The following is a 19,550-nucleotide window of genomic DNA, read 5'->3' on the forward strand; positions in this document are numbered from 1 at the left end:
TATCTCTGGGCTTCCCTTCTCTGTGAGATCTTGGCCCATCAAATTATTGCTGCCTTGCTAGCGCTATGATTCCTTCACATAAATGTTTATATACGCATACACACATACATATACAGAGTCTAGATTCATGATAATTCTCAGTTGGAGGATTGGTTTGCAACAGACTGGCTACCATCGGTAGTAGTAGAAATCCTCTTTTTTTGTTCTTTAGTCCACATAGATTTATCTCATTTTTTAAAATAGTATTGGTATACCATAATTAGTTTATCCTTTCCCCTATTTCTGGGCATTTAAATCATTTCTAGATAGTCTTGCAATTAAAGGCAATGCTGTAATGAACAACCTTGGAGTTAAATTCCTGCCCACTCGACAGAAACTATCTATAGGACAAAGGTGTGGAAGTAGATTACTAAGAAAAAAATTTTATTTCGCTTTCCCCAAATTTTCCGTCTAAAGGCTAAATCATTTTATACTCCTACTTGCACTGCATGAGAGTTCCCTTTCTCCAAACTCCTGCCCCCAATTCTGTGTATCATAAATCTTTTGTATTTTTCCTACTTAAACAGGCAAAAATGTTATTATTCTTCTTTTCTAATTGTTTTTTCACTGATTATCATAGAAGAGTAAATACATTTTGTATATTTATTTGTAATTTAACTTTTCTTTTTACATACATTGCCCAAGTTTTTCTGTGCAATATATTGCCCATTTTTCCACCTTTAAAATTGAATTCTTTGTCTATTTCTTATTAAAATATGAGTGCTTTATATTATATAGATTATGTATCTGTCACCTAGCTTCAACCATATTTTCCTTTTCTGTGGATTATATTTTAACTTTGTCTATGGCATCTTTCATAATACAGAAGATTTAAATTTTATGGCTTCTGTGTTTTGAATTTTGTTTAAGAAAGACTTCCTCAACCTGAATACTATAGTCTGAAATAACCTTAATTGCTTTGATTAATACATTTTCATCTTTTACTCATCTTGAAATTATTAATATGTTATAAGGTAAGGATAAATTTTGTGATGTCCTCATAATTCTCAAGAGTCCATTTTAAGGTGCTCAGTTTGTATCTTAAAAGATCAAAACACAGCTCTAAGCTGCAGCATTCTGCCCTCTGTTTCTTTTGAACTCTCCCTCAAAAGGGAAAGTCACATTTAAATGAGAATATCCTGATTTAGTCATCCCCAATAGATGGAACAATCTAGCAATTAGAAGTGGGTTGGGTTGCCTATAATCACTCTAAGAACTGGTTCTCTTTCCCCTCCCCGCCCCCTTGCCCTACCCCAGATAGCTAAATTCTTAACTGAAGTATTGACATTATGAAAAGTGTCAATAAAGGCCACTGAATTGTACAATTAAGCTGGGCGAGTCACAAGGTGTATGAATTATATCTCAGGAAGGCTGCTTAGAAGTAAAAGAGAGAGAGAGACGGGACAGAGGACGGCAGGCACAAACACGCCCCACATTCCAGCGCACCCTCTGTTGACATCTGCTTCTCCTCAGGACAGTCTTCAAAACCGTGCAGTGTTTGACCTCGACAGTGTCAGCCTGATAGCCTTCTTCTGGTCTCAACATTTGTGTTCTCTTTTTGTTACTGTTTTGATTCTTACCCTGGCTACCTTACTAAAGTCACTCAAAGGCTTAGTTGTCTCCTCCATGAGATAGTAGATCCTCTGGGCATGAACTGTACCTTGTCTCTATCCAGCACGAAGCATGTTGTGGAGCTTAGGTAGGTCCCCAGCTCTCATTTTCACGCAGAACTGAATTGCTTCCTGTTGTCGACAGTCAAGAGGAAGAGTCCAACTGGGCAGAAGGGTGAGGACGTGAAATGTGAATTTCATGTGGACTTCATTTGCCATCTGCTTGCCCTCTGGATGATGTAAGAGCAGACAAACCACCATGACAAATATTTTCAAATGAGAGAGAGAGAGAGTTCAAGAAGCAGAGGGGCTTGACATCCTGCCCATGGTAACCCAGAGTGAGCAGATCACTGTCTCTAAACACAGCAGATAAGTGAACAGAGAGGCACTGGAGGACAGGGGCCTCTTCCTCAGACCCAGATTTGGCCCAACCCAAGTGTGCAGCAGCATGTGTTGCAGAAAAACCGGAGGAGAAGCAGCAAGGAAGCCTGTGTGGCGTCCTAGTCAGTTTCCTCTCCTGGGGCTGCGTGACCATGCAGAGCCTTTGCTGGCCCTTTTCTCTCCTCTCTCTGTCCCTGTCTTTGCCAGTTATCTTACAGGTGTCATCCTTTCCTGTTGAAGCTCAAAGGTCTATCTGTCCATATTTGGCACCATTGCTTCTCTTTCCTTATTTGGAAAAAAAAATTTTATTATGAAAGCCATACATTTTATTAAGGAAGAATCCCGAGAAAGTCAATTGTTAATGCTTTGTTGTGAATTCTTTGAGAGCATTTTCTATATAGAGTTAAACCATTGGGGGTCACATGATCTATGCATCTATCACTTCACATTTTTTATTCATTGATGTATCATGGACATCTTTTTAATCAATACATACACATCTGTAATATGCTTGTTACTAGATGTACCATCAGAGAAGGCAATGGCAACCTACTCCAGTACTCTTGCCTGGAAAATCCCATGGACTGAGGGGCCTGGTGGGCTGCAGTCCATGGGGTTGCTAGGAGTCGGACACGACTGAGTGACTTCACTTTCACTTTTCACTTTCATGCATTGGAGAAGGAAATGGCAAGCCACTCCAGTGTTCTTGCGTGGAGGATCCCAGGGACGGCGGAGCCTGGTGGGCTGCCGTCTATGGGGTCGCACAGAGTCGGACACGACTGAAGCGACTTAGCAGCAGCAGCAGCAGATATACCATAATTGATTTAATAAGTCTCCTCCTTTTGGATACTTCGTGCTCAGTCACTAAATCATATCCAACTGTTTGTGAACCCATGGACTGTAGCCCTCCAGGCTCCTCTGTCCATGGGGCTCTCCAGGCAAGAATACTGGAGTGGGTTGCCATTTCCTATTCCATGGGACTCTTCCTAACCTAGGGATCAAACCCATGTCTCCTGCATTGTAGGCAGATTCTTTACCACTGTGCCATTGTAGGTTTTTTCTAGTTTTTCACCGCTATAAATGATACTGTAAGAAACATTGTTCTAGCTAAACATTTGATCACATGTTTAGCAGGTATGTAAGGTAAATTTCTTGGCTATAGAGTCCACTTTTTCCTTCTCAAGTCCCACAGCAGAGGAAGAATGAGGTTGCTCTTGTTTAGCTCCCATTCTTGGTTATTGATTAGACAGATCCAGTTCTGATGATATTGATATATTTCAAAGCACAGACACAATTGACTTTTTCCAAGTCTAGTGAATCTTGCAGCCCTGCCAAGCTTAGGTTCCACTGAGTTCTTCACATCTTCCAAATTTCAGTGATAGATGACTCATCCAGGTGAGTCTTATTTTCTTAATCTCCTTTTTTGATCTGCTTTCAAGACACATAATTATTGTTTTTCTCAATCCTAGGAATTTTTTGATGTGTGGCCAGTCCTGATGGGGGAGGCTCCACCCTACGCTGGTCCCAGGACTCCGGATGGAAGGGTAGGTCTCCCTCTGGCCTGTTCCGTATGAACAAATGTTTAATGAAATATCATGTAAGGCACTGTAGGCCCTGCTGAAGTTTCTCTACCACATAGGTATTTATCTCTTCTGGGTTGGGTCGTCACCTTTGAAATTATGGTAATTCCTCACGATTGCTCAAGCCCTGTATTTTGCAAGGTGTTTTTAATATCTCCCTGGAGTTTCACAACAACTTGGTGGGACTGACAGAAGAGGGAAACTATTCTTATTCCATAGATGAGGAAAGAAGTCCAGAAAGATCAAGCAACATACTTAAGGACTCACTCAGCAGAACTGTAGATTATTAAAGATGTAAATAATCTCAAAATCGAATATAGATGTACACGTTGATAGCCGGAAAGTCATTTCCAGTCAATAGATATATATGTTTAGTTATGAAAGTTTTTTAATTCTTTATTTCCAACAAGTGTCTAGATTCTCAGATTCTTTTGAAAAGGTGGCAGACCATTCAAAACTGCACAGCCCCCCCACCCCCATCCCACAGGTGAAATTTGATTGGAGCTGAGTAGCAGCTGCCTCCTTGCAACCTGGCCTGAGCTCCCTAGTTTGCCACAGTCCCCCTGACTCCCTCTTGTGTACCCCTGGCTGCCTCCTCTCATTTATGTTTCTATTAGGTCTCCCTTGGCATTTCAGTGTGCAACCTCTGGCCTCCTACTATTGCTACATTTTAAAGATGAGACATAAACACTTTAGAGAAGCTGTAATGAAATATGTGGGGATGCAAAGATGAAGCAAGGTAAACAGACCCGGCACTCAAATGGCCTATAGAACCTAGAATGACTTTAGCTGAGGCCACATAGAATAAGTAAGCAGCATAGCTGTGTCCTGAATTGAGCTTTAGTCCAGTCATCTTCTCACAAAACCTTCCAGGCTGTCTGAAACAGTATACCATTTCTGCTAGGAGGCCTGATTCTCCCTAGCCAACACTAACCCTACCCAAAATAAAGGACAGTGTGTGTGTGTGTGTGTGTGTGTGTGTGTGTGTGTGTGTGACAGACTTTATTTAACCTTAATTCAAACTCTAGGTATTCAGATTAATACCCTGGCTGTGTTAGTTTTCATTCCAATCCCAAAGAAAGGCAATGCCAAAGAATGCTCAAACTACCCCACAATTGCACTCATCTCACACGCTAGTAAAGTAATGCTCAAAATTCTCCAAGCCAGGCTTCAGCAATACATGAACCGTGAACTTCCAGATGTTCAAGCTGGTTTTAGAAAAGGCAGAGGAACCAGAGATCAAATTGCCAACATCCACTGGATCATGGAAAAAGCAAGTGAGCTCCAGAAAAACATCTATTTCTGCTTTACTGACTATGCCAAAGCCTTTGACTGTGTGGATCACAATAAACTGTGGAAAACTCTGAAAGAGATGGGAATACCAGAACACCTGACCTGCCTCTTGAGAAATTTGTATGCAGGTCAGGAAGCAACAGTTAGAACTGGACATGGAACAACAGACTGGTTCCAAATATGAAAAGGAGTACGTCAAGGCTGTATATTGTCACCCTGTTTATTTAAAGAGTACATCATGAGAAACGCTGGGCTGGATGAAGCACAAGCTGGAATCAAGATTGCAGGAGAAATATCAATAACCTCAGATATGCAGATGACACCACCCTTATGGCAGAAAGTGAAGAGGAACTAAAAAGCCTCTTGATGAAAGTGAAAGAGGAGAGTGTAAAAGTTGGCTTAAAGCTCAACATTCAGAAAACGAAGATCATGGCATCTGGTCCCATCACTTCATGGGAAATAGATGGGGAAACAGTGGAAACAGTGTCAGACTTTATTTTTTTGGGCTTCAAAATCACTGCAGATGCTGACTGCAGCCATGAAATTAAAAGACACTTACTCCTTGGAAGAAAAGTTATGACCAACCTAGATAGCATATTGAAAAGCAGAGACATTACTTTGCCAACAAAGGTCCATCTAGTCAAGGCTATGGGTTTTCCAGTGGTCATGTATGGATGCGAGAGTTGGACTGTGAAGAAAGCTGAGCACCGAAGAATTGATGCTTTTGAACTGTGGTGTTGGAGAAGACTCTTGAGAGTCCCTTGGACTGCAAGGAGATCCAACCAGTCCATTGTGAAGGAGATCAGCCCTGGGATTTCTTTGGAAGGAATGATGCAATAGCTGAAACTCCAGTACTTTGGCCACCTCATGCGCAGAGTTGACTCATTGGGAAAGACTCTGATGCTGGGAGAGATTGGGAGCAGAAGGGAAAGGGGACGACAGAGGATGAGATGGCTGGATGGCATCACTGACTTGATGGACATGAGTTTGAGTGAACTCCGGGAGTTGGTGATGGACAGGGAGGCCTGGCGTGCAAGAGTCGGACACGACTGAGCGACTGAACTAGACTGAACTGTGAGCTTCATATACACACCAGAAAAGATTTCAGCCTTGGAATTGACAATGTCTGCTGTGCTTTATCCAAAATGACCTTTATAATCTGCCGCTGTCCGGTTTCAAACTACTATTTTGCCCATACAATTTCATGTTTTCATTTTGGAAGACTAAGTCTGCAAGACTAACATCACATGCTACTGTCAGAAAACTGTTTGGGGACATTTTTCCTTTTTAAGTACAGCTTGCTGTATTGACATAATTGAGATGTTACTACTGAGTTTTCATCAAATTCACATATGAGCTGGTTTTGTTTCTTCCAGAAATTTAGAATTTTAGGAACTAGGGTAGAGACCATTCTAGCTTTCAAACTCCACCAACCTCAGTTAGTTTCAATTTCCTGGGCTGCTTTAATATTCAGCTCTCTGAGCTGAGCCCTGTGGTCAGAGATCATTTCCAACTCCAGAAGGCCTAGAGAAATATCAGGCCCTATCTAACTTATCTGGTTCTTCACTCTTGAGGATCCCTATCTTCAAGATTGAACTGAAGATGGAGGAGAAGACACATTTATATGTTTGAGTGAGGCCCTTTGCTGTTCAGTTGAAACTACCACATTGTTAATTGGCTATACTTCAATATAAAATAAAAGGTTAAAAAAAAAAAAAAAAGATTAAACTGAAGAGGACATTTTCTCACTAAATTCCAGCCTAAAAGGGATGCCCATCATCTGATCACTTCAGAAGCTTTAGTTTCACTGAGGTGACCAGCACATTCATGGGCAAAACTTTTCTTCCCCAAACCCTCCTCCACCTCACGCAGCAATGACTCAGTCCTTGCAAGAGTGTGAGATGTCAGGTTGCAATGGAAAAGGCCAGAAGACAAAGAACTTTGGTCTTAGTGGGTTGCTACCCTGTAGGGTGAGCTTGGTCAAATAACCCCTTAGGGTCTCCACTTTCTCTTCTATGGAATGCTGTCACCGAATTTATCTCCAAAGGCAGTTTGATATTTAGGACACAGTTGATGAGGAAAACACACAGAGGCCTGAGCCGGGGCCCAGACACAGCAGGACAGGACTGGACAAAAGCAGATCTTCTGGAAAGAGCATAGGGTTGAAGGGAGAAAGACTAAATTCAGGTCCCTGCTCCAGCAGCTGCCTGTGTAGCCTTGGGCGCCTCTCTGAGCCTTCCTTCCTCATCTGGAACACTCAGGAAATCAAGCTGACCTAGGCAGCCCATGGTAGCTAAAGCGAATCACACTGACTTGGTAGGCACTCCGACAACGATGGCAACGTAAGTCTCACTCTCTGCTGGGCGCTTCACCTGGAGTCTGTAATATACTCTTCTCATCAGTTTATGGAGGAGGTATCCAGGTAGCTCAGCGGTAAAGAATCTGCCTGACAAGCAGGAGACATGAGTTCAATCCCTGGGTCAGGAAGATCCCCTGGAGAAAAAAATGGCAACCTACTCCAGTATTCTTGCCTGGGAAATCCCATGGACAGAGGAGCCTGGCAGGCTACAGTCCATGGGGTTGCAAGAGTTGCGTCTATTGGATAGTAGAGGACATTAAAGGCTTAAAGGGGAAAAACCATTTACACAGTTTCAAACCCTGGATGCTTTTCTTTCAGGTAACTATCATTGCAGTCAGGCTGTTTAACTTCCCCTGTTGCCTTCTAACATCACTCTCACAATTGATCTGCCATGTTCACGCTAGAAACACAGTTTCTGTCTGGATTTTGACCAATTAACCTCCCTGAATCTTGGGTCTGAAGCTCTCCCAAAGCAGCTATACTTCACTTCATCTCCTTTTAAAAATAAAGCATTGTATGTGTGTGTGCTTTCATTATGAAAAACAGCTACGTAGTCTTCATAAAAAAACAAAAATGGCACTTCTTTTAAAACTGGTATATTTCCATGCATGATGATCTGGCTCTGGCTATATCTGGCTCTTTCAAAGACCCTGTGTTACAGTGTCAGCTGCTTAGGTGCAAGGTGACAAAGGCACTCATTGATGGCTTGGTTTTGATTTTCCAAAAGCGGGTGGACTCATACATGAATATGGCCTTGAAAGTAACTTGGCTGAGCTACAGCGTGTGGAAAAAGTTTTATTTTTCTAGAGAACACTGATTTTTCTGTTGCTCTCTGCGAAGGTAAAACTGAGTCTTATGTAAGTTTAAAAGAAAAAAGTCCATCTCTCATCTTTCTGAAGGAACCTGGTAGAGACCTCTGGGTAGGGCAGTCTACCAGGCTCAGAGAGCCAGCAGGTTGCCTGGGGAACAGTGAACAGCCCAGGTCCAAGGACAGATGACCATGAAGCAAGAAAGCCATCTCTCCAGCCAGAGGAAACAGCTCTGCCAAAGGCTAAACAGATTTCTAGAATTGCCCATAGGATATGACTTCATAGTTTTAAAATGTTCTTAGCACAATTTGTTTATATGTACTGAAAAAGTAATACATGAGAACAGAGAAGAGCTCACACCATACAAAAGGGCAGAGTACAGAAATCCAGCCTGCCTTGAGGCAGCTAGGCAGCCACTATGTGTGGTCTATCTTTCTCAAATGTCTACGGATATTTCTGTATGTACATATACAAGCTGGGTTTAGAAAAGGCAGAGGAGCCCGAGATCAAATTGCCAGCATTCATTGGATAATAGGGATCCCCAGGTGGTGCTAGTGATAAAGAATCTGCTTGCCAATGCAGGAGACATAAGAGACAAGGGTTTGATCCCTGTGTCGGGAAGACCCCCTGAGGGAGGGCATGGCAACCCACTCCAGTATTCTTGCCTGGAGAATCCCATGGACAGATGAACCTGAAGGGCTATAGTCCATAGGACTGCGAAGAGTTGGACATGAATGAGGCAACTTAGCACTGGATCATAGAGAAAGCAAGGGAGTTCCAAAAAACATCTACTTCTGCTTCATTGACTACACTTAAGCCTTTTTCTATATGGATCACAACAAACTGTGGAAAATTCTTCAAGAGATGGGAATACTAGACCACCTTACCTGCCTCCTGAGAAACCTGTATGCAGGTCAAGAAGCAACAGTTAGAAGTGGACATGAAACAATGGACTGGTTCAAAATTGGGAAAGGAGTACATCAAGGCTGTATACTGTTACCCTGCTTATTTAACTTTTAGGCAGAGTAATCCTGGGATGACTGAATCACAAGCTGGAATCAAGATTTCCAGGAGAAATATCAACAACCTTAAATATGCAGATGATACCACTCTAATGGCAGAAAGTGATGAGGAACTGAAGAGCCTCTTGATAAGGGTAATAGAGGAGAGTGAAAAAGCTGGCTTAAAACTCAACATACAAAAAACTAAGATCATGGCATCTGGTCCCATCATTTCATGGTGAGTAGAAGTGGAAAAAGTAGAAGCAGTGACAAATTTTATTTTCTTGGGCTCCAAAATCACTTCAGATGTTGACTGCAGCCATGAAATTAAAAGATGCTTGCTCCTTGGATGAAAAGCTATGACAAACCTAGACAGCATATTAAAAAGCAGAGACATTACTTTGCTGACAAAGGTTCATATAGTCAAAGCTATGGTTTTCCCAGTAGTCAGGTATGGATGTGAGAGTTGGACCATAAAGAAGGTCAAACGCCAAAGAACTGATGCTTTCAAATTGTGGTGCTGGAGAAGACTTTTGACCGTCCCTTGGACTGCAAGGAGATCATTCCAGTCAATCCTAAAGGAAATCAACCTTGAATATTCATTGTAAGGACTGATGCTGAAGCTGAAGCCCCAGTACTTTGGCCACCTGATACAAAAAGCCAACTCATTGGAAAAGCCCCTGATGCTAAGAAAGATTGAAGACAAAAAGGGATGAGGACAACAGTGGATGAGATGGTTAGATAGCATCACTGACCCAATGGTCATGAATTTGAGCAAAATCCAGGAGATAATGAAGGACAGGAAAGCCTGGTGTGCTGCAGTCCATGGGGTCTCAAAGAGTTGGACATAACTTAGTGACTGAACAGCAACAAATGTATGTATTCCACCACCACCCCACTTTGACAAACGTGATGATTCTATTTTGTGCCGTACTTTCCCACCTGAGAATATTTGGCATCTTTCCCTATCAGCACAGATACAGCTCTGGAGACAAGCACCCACTATGCACAGGCACTGTTTTTTAATCATCTCCAAGGGATGGACACCAGCTATCTCTAGGCTTTTTAAAGCAGTCTGGCTGAGAGCCCTAGGTGGGGAAAACAATGCTTTTACCTATGTTTGGGTATATATCTATAGGGTTTATTAGCATATGTAGAATTACTGAGTCAAAAATATGGCATTTTAGTCTATAAAAGGCTATTCATGCTTACTATCCACCTATAGTCTTAGACTCAAAGCTGGAATGGGCTTTATGGATTCCCCAGTGCAGTGTTTTAAATTCCCGGATTATCTTTAGACACCTAGGTTTCCACAGTGGCTGCCTCAGCGAGGGGTGAATGGGGCAGTAGAGGACAGGACAGGGAGTGAGGGAGAACCCAGAGATGCAGGATCTCGAGGTACCAGACTCTACTCCCATCAGGGTGGTGTTGCTTTCCTCTGCTTTCTAGGAGTAGGGCCTATGCTTTGTGAGGAGAAAGAGTTCTGCTACTTGATACTGATGATAAACAAGTACCACCCATCTTACAGCTGGGGCCCAGAGAGGACACCAAGTGGAACCAAGACCAGAGCCTGAGTCTTTGCACTGTAGATCTATTCCTGACTCCATTTCATCATGCTTCGGGGGGCATCTGGCCTCCCCTTGCATGCTTCCTGCTGCAGGGAGTTCCTACCTACCCTGGAGCAGCCATGGGTGCTCTTAAAGGGTTCAGTCACTGTAGCTGCTTCAAACGCTGAGCACTGAGGGGCAGAGTGTCTCCTTCTCCCTCATGATCCTGCAGGTCACAATTGCTTCTCAACTAGGCACCTTGACTAGATGAGGAATTTCTATTTGTGGAGGTTCTGGGTCAGGTGGCCTGGGTGGGCTCAGATATCTACATTTTAAACTCTAGGGCGATACTTCTCAAAATGCCTAAGTTAAGGAATAATTTTTTTAAATTTCCAATTCATTTTGGACTAATACTTTTCATGATATGATAAAAGTCTATATTTGAAAAAATTGTCTTCTAAACATTTTAGAAGACATACAAAGTGTTAAGTCTTTTAAAAATTATTAGTTTCAGCAGACATAACCTAACTCAGTCAAATTGCTATAAAATTTTCTAAACACTGACTGCCAATTTCTGTTTTTATCTCATCATAGAATAGTAATAAATAGTGTACAGACTGGTACCAATCCAGGGACTGCACTTTGAGTAACCCTGTTCTAGGTGAGGGTGATACAGAGAGGAATACACTATTTAAGCTGATGAACCTTAAGTGATACAACAGAAAGAGCTCTCAGCCTGGAGTCAAGGGCCTAGGTTCTGATCCTGGTTCACTGTCTTATAATAAATGTGTCCTTTCCCCTCTCTGGGTCTCAGTTTTTGAATTTGTAAAATGCTAACATGCCTACCACATGTAGGTGTTTAGACATTTTAATAAGGTAATGGATTTTTCCCCAATTACATTTTTCAAGTAATTAAACAGATCTACTGTAAGAGACGGAGAAGGCAATGGCACCCCACTCCAGTACTCTTGCCTAGAAAATCCCATGGATGGAGGAGCCTGGAAGGCTGCAGTCTATGTGGTCGCTGAGGGTCAGACACGACTGAGCGACTTCACTTTCACTTTTCACTTTCACACATTGGAGAGGGAAATGGCAACCCACTCCAGTGTTCTTGCCTGGAGAATCCCAGGGACAGGGAAGCCTGGTGGGCTGCCGTCTCTGGGGTCGCACAGAGTCGGACACGACTGAAGTGACTTAGTAGCAGCACTGTAAGAGAATGGGGGTTTTAATGGTGCAAGGAGATAGGAAGGAGGGAGGAAGTGGAAAGTGAGTGGGACGCATAGGGCATGATTGGGAGGGCAAGTCTGAAAGAGCTGATGAAACAGAGAGAGGAGCTGAGTGAAGGAGGAAGGAGCTGTGACCATGAAGCTGACTCTGCATGGAGGATGGCTGGGTTAACGATGATGCTAATGGGACAGGAGCCCCCTTCCATCTTCCTCTCTCACTAGACTCCAGTAGTAATCTTTTCTCGTTGTACTGAACCCCAGGCCCCCTCGGAACACTTCCTACTCCTTTTTAAAGCCCCAGATCCCAGCCCCTGCCTGGCCACTGTGAGCTGGCTCCAAGGAAGAGCAGGATGAATCTTGAGACTCAGCTGACAGTGAGCTCTAGGAGCACTGGGACACGGCCTCAGCAGGTCAGGCCAGTGCTTCTGGAAAACCACAGGGCACAGGGGAAAGAACAAAGCCTTTCTCAAGGACACACTCCTGCTGGAGTTCTGTCTCAGACTCTGAAAGTATATATTTCTCTCTCTTCTGCCTAGGAAATCAACTTTTACAAGGTCATTGACTACATCCTGCATGGCAAAGAAGACATCAAAGTCATCCCGTAAGTCTCTTCTCCAAACATGCAGAATCGCAGGCGCATTAGTGTCCATAACATACTCATTCAAAAATCAACGCTCACCAAACCCAAGAAGGCCACACACTCAGGCAGAGCAACAAAGAGACAATGCAGAAGGGTGGGAAAGATCATGCAGGCTGGAAAATGAGGCTGGATTCTTAGTCAGCTGCTGTGAGTTCAAGTCCCAAATTTCATTCCATAGAGAGGCCACTATGGAATGAGACCATGGATCTGATCAGGGCTTTTCAATGGTTTTCTGTTGGAGGCTCATCTGGGGCCTAAGGCAGAGGGTGAGGGAAAGGCAGGAAGTTAGCAAAGGAAGTGATTCAGCCCCCAAGGAAAGCTTGCTGTCTAGTGTCTTTTTTTTTTTTTTTTCTGGTTGCACGATGTGGGATCTTAGTTCCCCAGAGATTGAATCTGTGCCCTCATCAGAATTCCCCTCTAATGTCTTATGTGATCAAGGAGGATAATGCTGCTGCTGCTGCTGCTGCTGCTGCTTCTGCTGCTGCTAAGTTGCTTCAGTTGTGTCCGACTCTGTGCAACCCCATAGACGGCAGCCTACCAGGCTCCCCTGTCCCTGGGATTCTCCAGGCAAGAACACTGGAGTGGGTTACCATTTCCTTCTCCAATGCATGAAAGTGAAAAGTAAAAGTGAAGTCGCTCAGTCATGTCTGACCCTCAGCAACCCCATGGACTGCAGCCCACCAGGCTCCTCCATCCATGGGATTTTCCAGACAAGAGTACTGGAGTGGGGTGCCATTGCCTTCTCCAAGGAGGATAATGAAAAGGCTGAAATCCCAGAGGGTGAGGCCTCCCTGCAGGTGGTGGGGCCTCAAAGGCCATTTTAAGATTCCAACAATCAAGAATGTTTTGCATATAAGCTTGAACTTTTCGGCCAGGAGAGCATGCCCCAAAACTCAGTTGGCTTTTTACCTACTCGAATCCTCTGAGAGTGCTAGGAGCCATGCCCACAGTTCTATCTGAGGCTTGGCTCTTTCCCAAGTGAACTTCAGACACCCTGAGGCCAGAATCGGCCTCTGTGGAGAGCTTCACCTCTCCTCCCATTTCTGGTTCAAATGAAGAGATTTATTGCAAGTCACCTCAATCCTTAAACAGTGGGTGTGAGAGGCCTCAACTGTTGCCAAAGAATGTTGATCCTGATGAGGGATGAGAGATTGCTTTAAGTTCTGGAGTTTCTGGGTTTTCTCTGTTCAGTCCTGTTTACGCAACAACTAAGTCTTTTCTAAATTCATTTCTTTTTCTTTTTTCTTCTTGTCAACGGCATACTCTGCCCCCATCCTGTCTTCTGACCCCTTCTCTAGAGGTGCTGGTTTATCAGACTCATTGTCTGTGTTTGGAGTTATCACAGGTCACAGCATTCCCCATCTCACCACTTCTCACCAAGCATCACATCCTCTAGTCTCTGATAACATCCACCTTGCTGCCTTCTACGGTGGGGCTGTATCCACACTGAACTTAATATAAATTCCCAGAAGTAACTTCAAGAGATTATACTATGATGCAACACCAAAACAAAAAGCAGCTTTGAATGGCACAGAGACAGGAGAAAGATGCGAGATGTGATAAAAACCTAAATCTAAATGCTAAGAGAGCTCTGTCGGTATTCATAAATAATTTTAAGTTCAAAAAGCTTTGTATTACAGATTAACTGGCAGAATATTATCTCTCTCAGGTGTGTATAAGAAACGGTTCTTGGGAATTTCCTGGAAGTCCAGTGGTTAGGACTCTGCACTTGCACTGCAGGGCTCAGGCAGTTAAGATCCCACAGGCTGGGTTCTTCTAATAACTGATGAGCTCCATTGATATATGAAGAAATACCATATATCCTCTTTACAAGAGACCTAGCTAAAAGATCATACAGAGAAAATGAAAGAATGAACAAAAGATATGCCTCACAAATGATAATCAAAAGAAAACTGATGTAACTATGTTACTATCAGATAAAAATAGGTGTCAAGGTACACATTAGTAAAGATAGTAACTTCTTAATGATAAAGGGGTCAATTCAACTTGACTTTCTGGGAAGAATTTACAAATGTGTATATGCTTAATAATGTGGCCTCAAAGAGAAAGCAAAAACTGACAGAAACTTAAGAATGTATAGACAAATTCATGTTTGCTAATTGATACAGCAGACTAAAATAAACAGAATAGAGAATATTTAAATAAGATAATTACCAGCAATCTAATGGATATATACATTAATAGAACATGACATCTCACACCCAAACTACAGAACACTCAGTCTTTTCAAGAATACTTGTGCATTTATGATAACTGGTGATATAACAAACCATAAAACAAACCTCAAATGATTGAAATCATACAGAGATGTCCTCTAGTCACAATGAAAATATGCTAGAAACTAATAACAAAGAGCTAATTAGAAAAAAAATCTTTATATGCTTGGAAACTAGAAACTACTTTTATGAAAAAATAAAAAGGAATATACTTCCATATATCCATGGATAAAAGAAGAACTCAATGGAAATTATTATATTTTCTGAACTAAAAGAATGACAATATCACATGATATGTGATAAAACCAATGTGATGCAGTGAAATCATACCTACGGGGAAATTTACAGTATTACACTTTCATACTAGAAAATAATAAAAAAAATAAAGTAATAAACTGTGTACCAAAACTATATCAGCCAGGGCCCCAACAGATACTAGGTGTCACATTTAAATTAGGGTATTTCGGGACTTCCCTGGTGGTCCAGTGGCTCAGACTCTACGCCCCCAGTGCAGGGGGCCTGGGTTTGGTCCTGGTCAGGGGACTAGATCCCACATGCCGCAACTAAGAGTTTGAATGCTGCAACTAAAGATTTTGAGTGCCACCACTAAGACCGAGCACAGTCAAAAAAGTTTTTTAATCAGGGTAAATCAAGGAGGGTTTATTTACAAAGGGATGAATTACAGAGGTGTGTATGGGTGGAATGAAGGAAACCAACCACAAGAGAATATTTTAGTAGTAAAGTTGTAAGCACTTCTGGGCCCCAAGGAAATTTCTAGAATGTGGTGAGGAGAAATACTCATATAGAGCAGGCCATCATTAGAGAAGTGCAGACAAAACAACCTCAGAACAACGCTGCCAGGGGAACCCAAGGAAATAAATAGCCTGACCTTCCTGTTCTACCGCCCTGTAGTTTTGGCCAGGTCTCCCCTTCAGTCTAAACTCAGTCAGAAGCTAGAAGCCCAGACACCCCGTTGATGAAATCCACACGGACTGGCCTCCCGTGACAGGGAGGAGCAGGTTGGAAGTGGCTCTGGAGGGGCAGACAGGAGCTATCCATCACATGATCTCAAGAAACTAACAACAAGCAAGCATACCCTTCCAAAACAATAAAGATAAGCCCAGAAATTAATTAAATATTAACAAAATACTGAACAAATGCCAAAAGTTGGTTTCTTGGACAGATTAATAAAATTGATGAATTTCTGGCAAGACTGACCAAGAAAAATAGGGACTCGAATGAACTGTATTAGAAAGGAAAAGGGTAATAACCACAATCATACAGACACTAACAGGATACAATAAAAGGATATTATGCCCAGAATATTTTAAATCTAGATGAAAGAGGCAAATTCCTATAAAAATAAAACTTACTAAATATAAATTACAAAGAAATAGAAAATCACAATAGTCTTATAACAGTAAAATATATTAAAACCCTTCCACAAAGACATTTCAGGCTCAGATGCCTTCAGAGATGAGTTTTACTAAATATTTAAGGAAGAAATAACACAATTCTCATACAAATTATCTAAGAGAATAGAGAAAAAAAAGTGACTAGTATAAACTTGACACCAAAACTCAACAAAGTCTGTAGGAAAGAGGAAAATTCATACCAAGCTTACTTGTGAACCTAGATGCAAAGATCCTAAAAAAATTTTAGCAGATAATAACTAAAAAGGGTTATAAATCATGACCCAATTGAATTTATTCCAGGAATGCAAGGCCAACATTAGAACAATCAATCTATAAAATCTGTCACATTAACAGAAACACGTTATAATTATTTCCATAGAGAACTTTATTAATCTAAAAGTATATATTTTTTTAATGTCTGAAAATACTAAAGCATTGACAGAGACATGGAGCAAAGGGAACTCTAATATACCACCAATGGTGGTGCAAATTGGATTTTAGAAAACAGTCTGGCTTTCTCAAGTAAAGTTGAAGATATGCACATATTACGACCCAGTATTTCTACTCCAGAAATACCACATGGAACTGAGAGCACGCACACACCAGAGTGTTAGAATATTCATATTAGACTCACACTAACTGGGAGGGATTGGGAGCAGGAGGAGAAGGGGATGACAGAGGATGAGATGGCTGGATGGCATCACTGATTCAATGGACGTGAGTCTCAGTGAACTCCGGGATTTGGTGATGGACAGGGAGGCCTGGCGTGCTGCGATTCATGGGGTCGCAAAGAGTCGGTCACGACTGAGCGACTGAACTGAACTGAACTGACTGAAGGGGAATGTCCATCAACAGTTGAATGCATAAATTATATACAATCTTACAAGGAAAAATGGTTTAAGTCTATCAAACAAATGAATTACAGCAACACGAAAAAGAAGTCCAACAAAATAATGCATGTACATTGAATGATTCTACCTGAATGAAGTTGAAAAATACGTGAAACAGGGTACAGGAAACCAGGTGGTAAAACTCCACAGAAAAGCAAGAATCCTAAAGTTGGGACAACCGTTCCCTTTGGGGTTCAGGAGAAGGTTGTGAGTGGAAGGGGCAGGTTAGGGGTTTCCAAGATGCCAACAGGTTGTTCAAGTTTCATAGGTGTAGTTCCATAGGTGTTCACTTCCAAACAACTGGAGTTCTTAATACATTTTTCTGTGTATTTTTAGCAGTAAACAAGTAAAAATATACCATATAAAATAAATATGCTATGCTATGCTATGCTAAGTCACTTCAGTCGTGTCCGACTCTGTGCGACCCCATAGACAGCAGCCCACCAGGCTCCCCCATCCCTGGGATTCTCCAGGCAAGAACACTGGAGTGGGTTGCCATTTCCTTCTCCAATGCATGAAAGTGAAAAGTAAAAGCGAAGTCGCTCAGTCGTGTCCGACCCTCAGCAACCCCATGGACTGCAGCCTTCCAGGCTCCTCCATCCATGGGATTTTCCAGGCAAGAGTACTGGACTAGGGTGCCATTGCCTTCTCCAATATAAAATAAATATATAAATCTAAATTGTGATATTGCTGTGTATGTTAGTCACTCAGTCGTGTCTCGCTCTTTGCGATCCCATGGACTATAGCCTGCCAGGTTCCTCTGTCCATGGAATTTTCCAGGCAAGAATACTGGAGTGGGCTGCCATTCCCTTCTCCATGGGATCTTTCTGATCCAGGAATCAAACCCAGGTCTCCTGCAATGCAGGCAGATGCTTTACCATCTGAGTCACTTGGGAATGAGGGATAAATAAGTATGCAAAGCACCTAGCTTAGTGCTTGGCATGTGGTAGGAGCTCATCCTAGGAGGGTTTCCCTCACTCTCCACGGTATTGAGCAACTCACTCTACATAAGGACTGGTGGAGGGAAATGATGGCATCTAGTTTTGCTCAGCAGCCAATAACCATCTGTTGGATCAATTTTGTCTCTTAGAGAGCATGAAATCCATATAACGGATTTGTGACTTTTTCCTCAATGTCTACATTTGGGCATTAAGATGCTTAGCCAAGATTTGGGGCTTGATCTTGGTGGGGGTGGTACTTGGAGCCACCAGAGGGAAGAGGGAGGATAAGATCCAGTTTCAAGTTTTTAGTCCGTCTGTCCCCACCTCAAAAGTCACCACTGTCTTTGGTCTTGACAGGAATCCTCCTCCAGACCACTGGGCTTTAGTGAGCGGTCTCCCCACTTATGTTGCCCAAAATGGCCTGGTAAGTAATATAACATTGAAGGGGGAGAGTTTTGAATCAGTTTTTGAATCATTCTTCTTAATGTTGAAGAGTGAAGGGATTTCAGATCAAGAGAGTGGGAAAAACTACGGGAAGCATGGATCTCTCAAAGCCTGATTCTCTCGTTTCTCAACTCACCTGATGGCTGGTCCAAGGGGATGTGCAGAGAATTGACATTTGAATAAACATGAGACAGAGAGTGTAAATCTCCCTGACAACCAAAGATACTTATGCAAATATCAGGGATAATGTCATGACTGGCTGGTCCACGAGGCTCACCACAGAGCAAGACCCAGCCTCTTATCCCAGAGACCTGGTTGCCCCTCCCAAGCTCCCATCCCTACCACATTTCTAACCACACAGTGGAGCTCAAATGCTGTCTCCCACATGCCCTACCCACAGGGTCCAGGGTAGCGTGACAGCATCCCCTGCCCTCGAGAGAAGGGCCATGGGTATTAGCAGCACATCACCCCTGAATCTGAGGCCACTCATAAAGATACAGAGGTATCTTTTCCCAGGCACACAGTACACAGTGCTGTTCATGTATCAGGGTGTTTATTTACTGGGCATTCTCTATGTGCCAGGTGCTGTGGTTGGCTGTGGGGATACAAAGATAGATGAATCAAATAATTGCTGTCCTGAAGCTCGTCATCAAATGGGAGATATCTTTATGAACAGATATTTATATTATAATGCAATAGGGTCACAATAAAGATGTACATGGTATATTCTAGGAATACAAAGCGGGGTGGGGGGGCATCTAAACCAGCCTTTACTTTCCAGGGTGTTTTCGTATGAGTTGAGTTTTAAAATAAATAGGGGTAAGGCAGGTAGGGACCAGGAAGCAACATGGTGGAGAAAACAACACGGGCCAACAACTCGAGCTCGGAGGTTGGGAGCAACATGGTGTGTGCAGTTTGGAGTAGCTGGAGTGTTAGGTTTGAGACAGGAAGATGGCGAGAGATGAGGCTTGAGAGGGAAAAAGGGAGGGGCCAGACCACAGCAGCTTGGATGCTAGATCAAGAGGGTGGAACTTTAATCCACAGGTGACAGGTTTTTAAGTAAGAGGTTGACACAATAAACTTCATTTTAGAAAGAAAATTCTGAAAGCTCCCTGGAAAATAGGCCTGAAGAGACTTA

At 42.6% G+C, this 19,550-nt stretch overlaps 1 protein-coding gene across 2 annotated transcripts in view; it reads left to right on the plus strand.

The window, feature by feature from the left end:
• Window positions 1-19,550, plus strand: part of PDE6A (phosphodiesterase 6A) — a 124,848-nt gene that overhangs the window by 65,216 nt on the left and 40,082 nt on the right. For both annotated transcript variants that reach the window (XM_027545981.1, XM_027545980.1), the window contains exons 5-7: window positions 3,500-3,574; window positions 12,382-12,446; window positions 18,326-18,392. In XM_027545981.1, the coding sequence (XP_027401782.1) occupies window positions 3,500-3,574; window positions 12,382-12,446; window positions 18,326-18,392 (207 nt within the window). The remainder of the gene's footprint in view (window positions 1-3,499; window positions 3,575-12,381; window positions 12,447-18,325; window positions 18,393-19,550) is intronic.

Source organism: Bos indicus x Bos taurus, chromosome 7 (assembly GCF_003369695.1).
Source record: "Bos indicus x Bos taurus breed Angus x Brahman F1 hybrid chromosome 7, Bos_hybrid_MaternalHap_v2.0, whole genome shotgun sequence".
Classification (NCBI taxonomy): domain Eukaryota; kingdom Metazoa; phylum Chordata; class Mammalia; order Artiodactyla; family Bovidae; genus Bos; species Bos indicus x Bos taurus.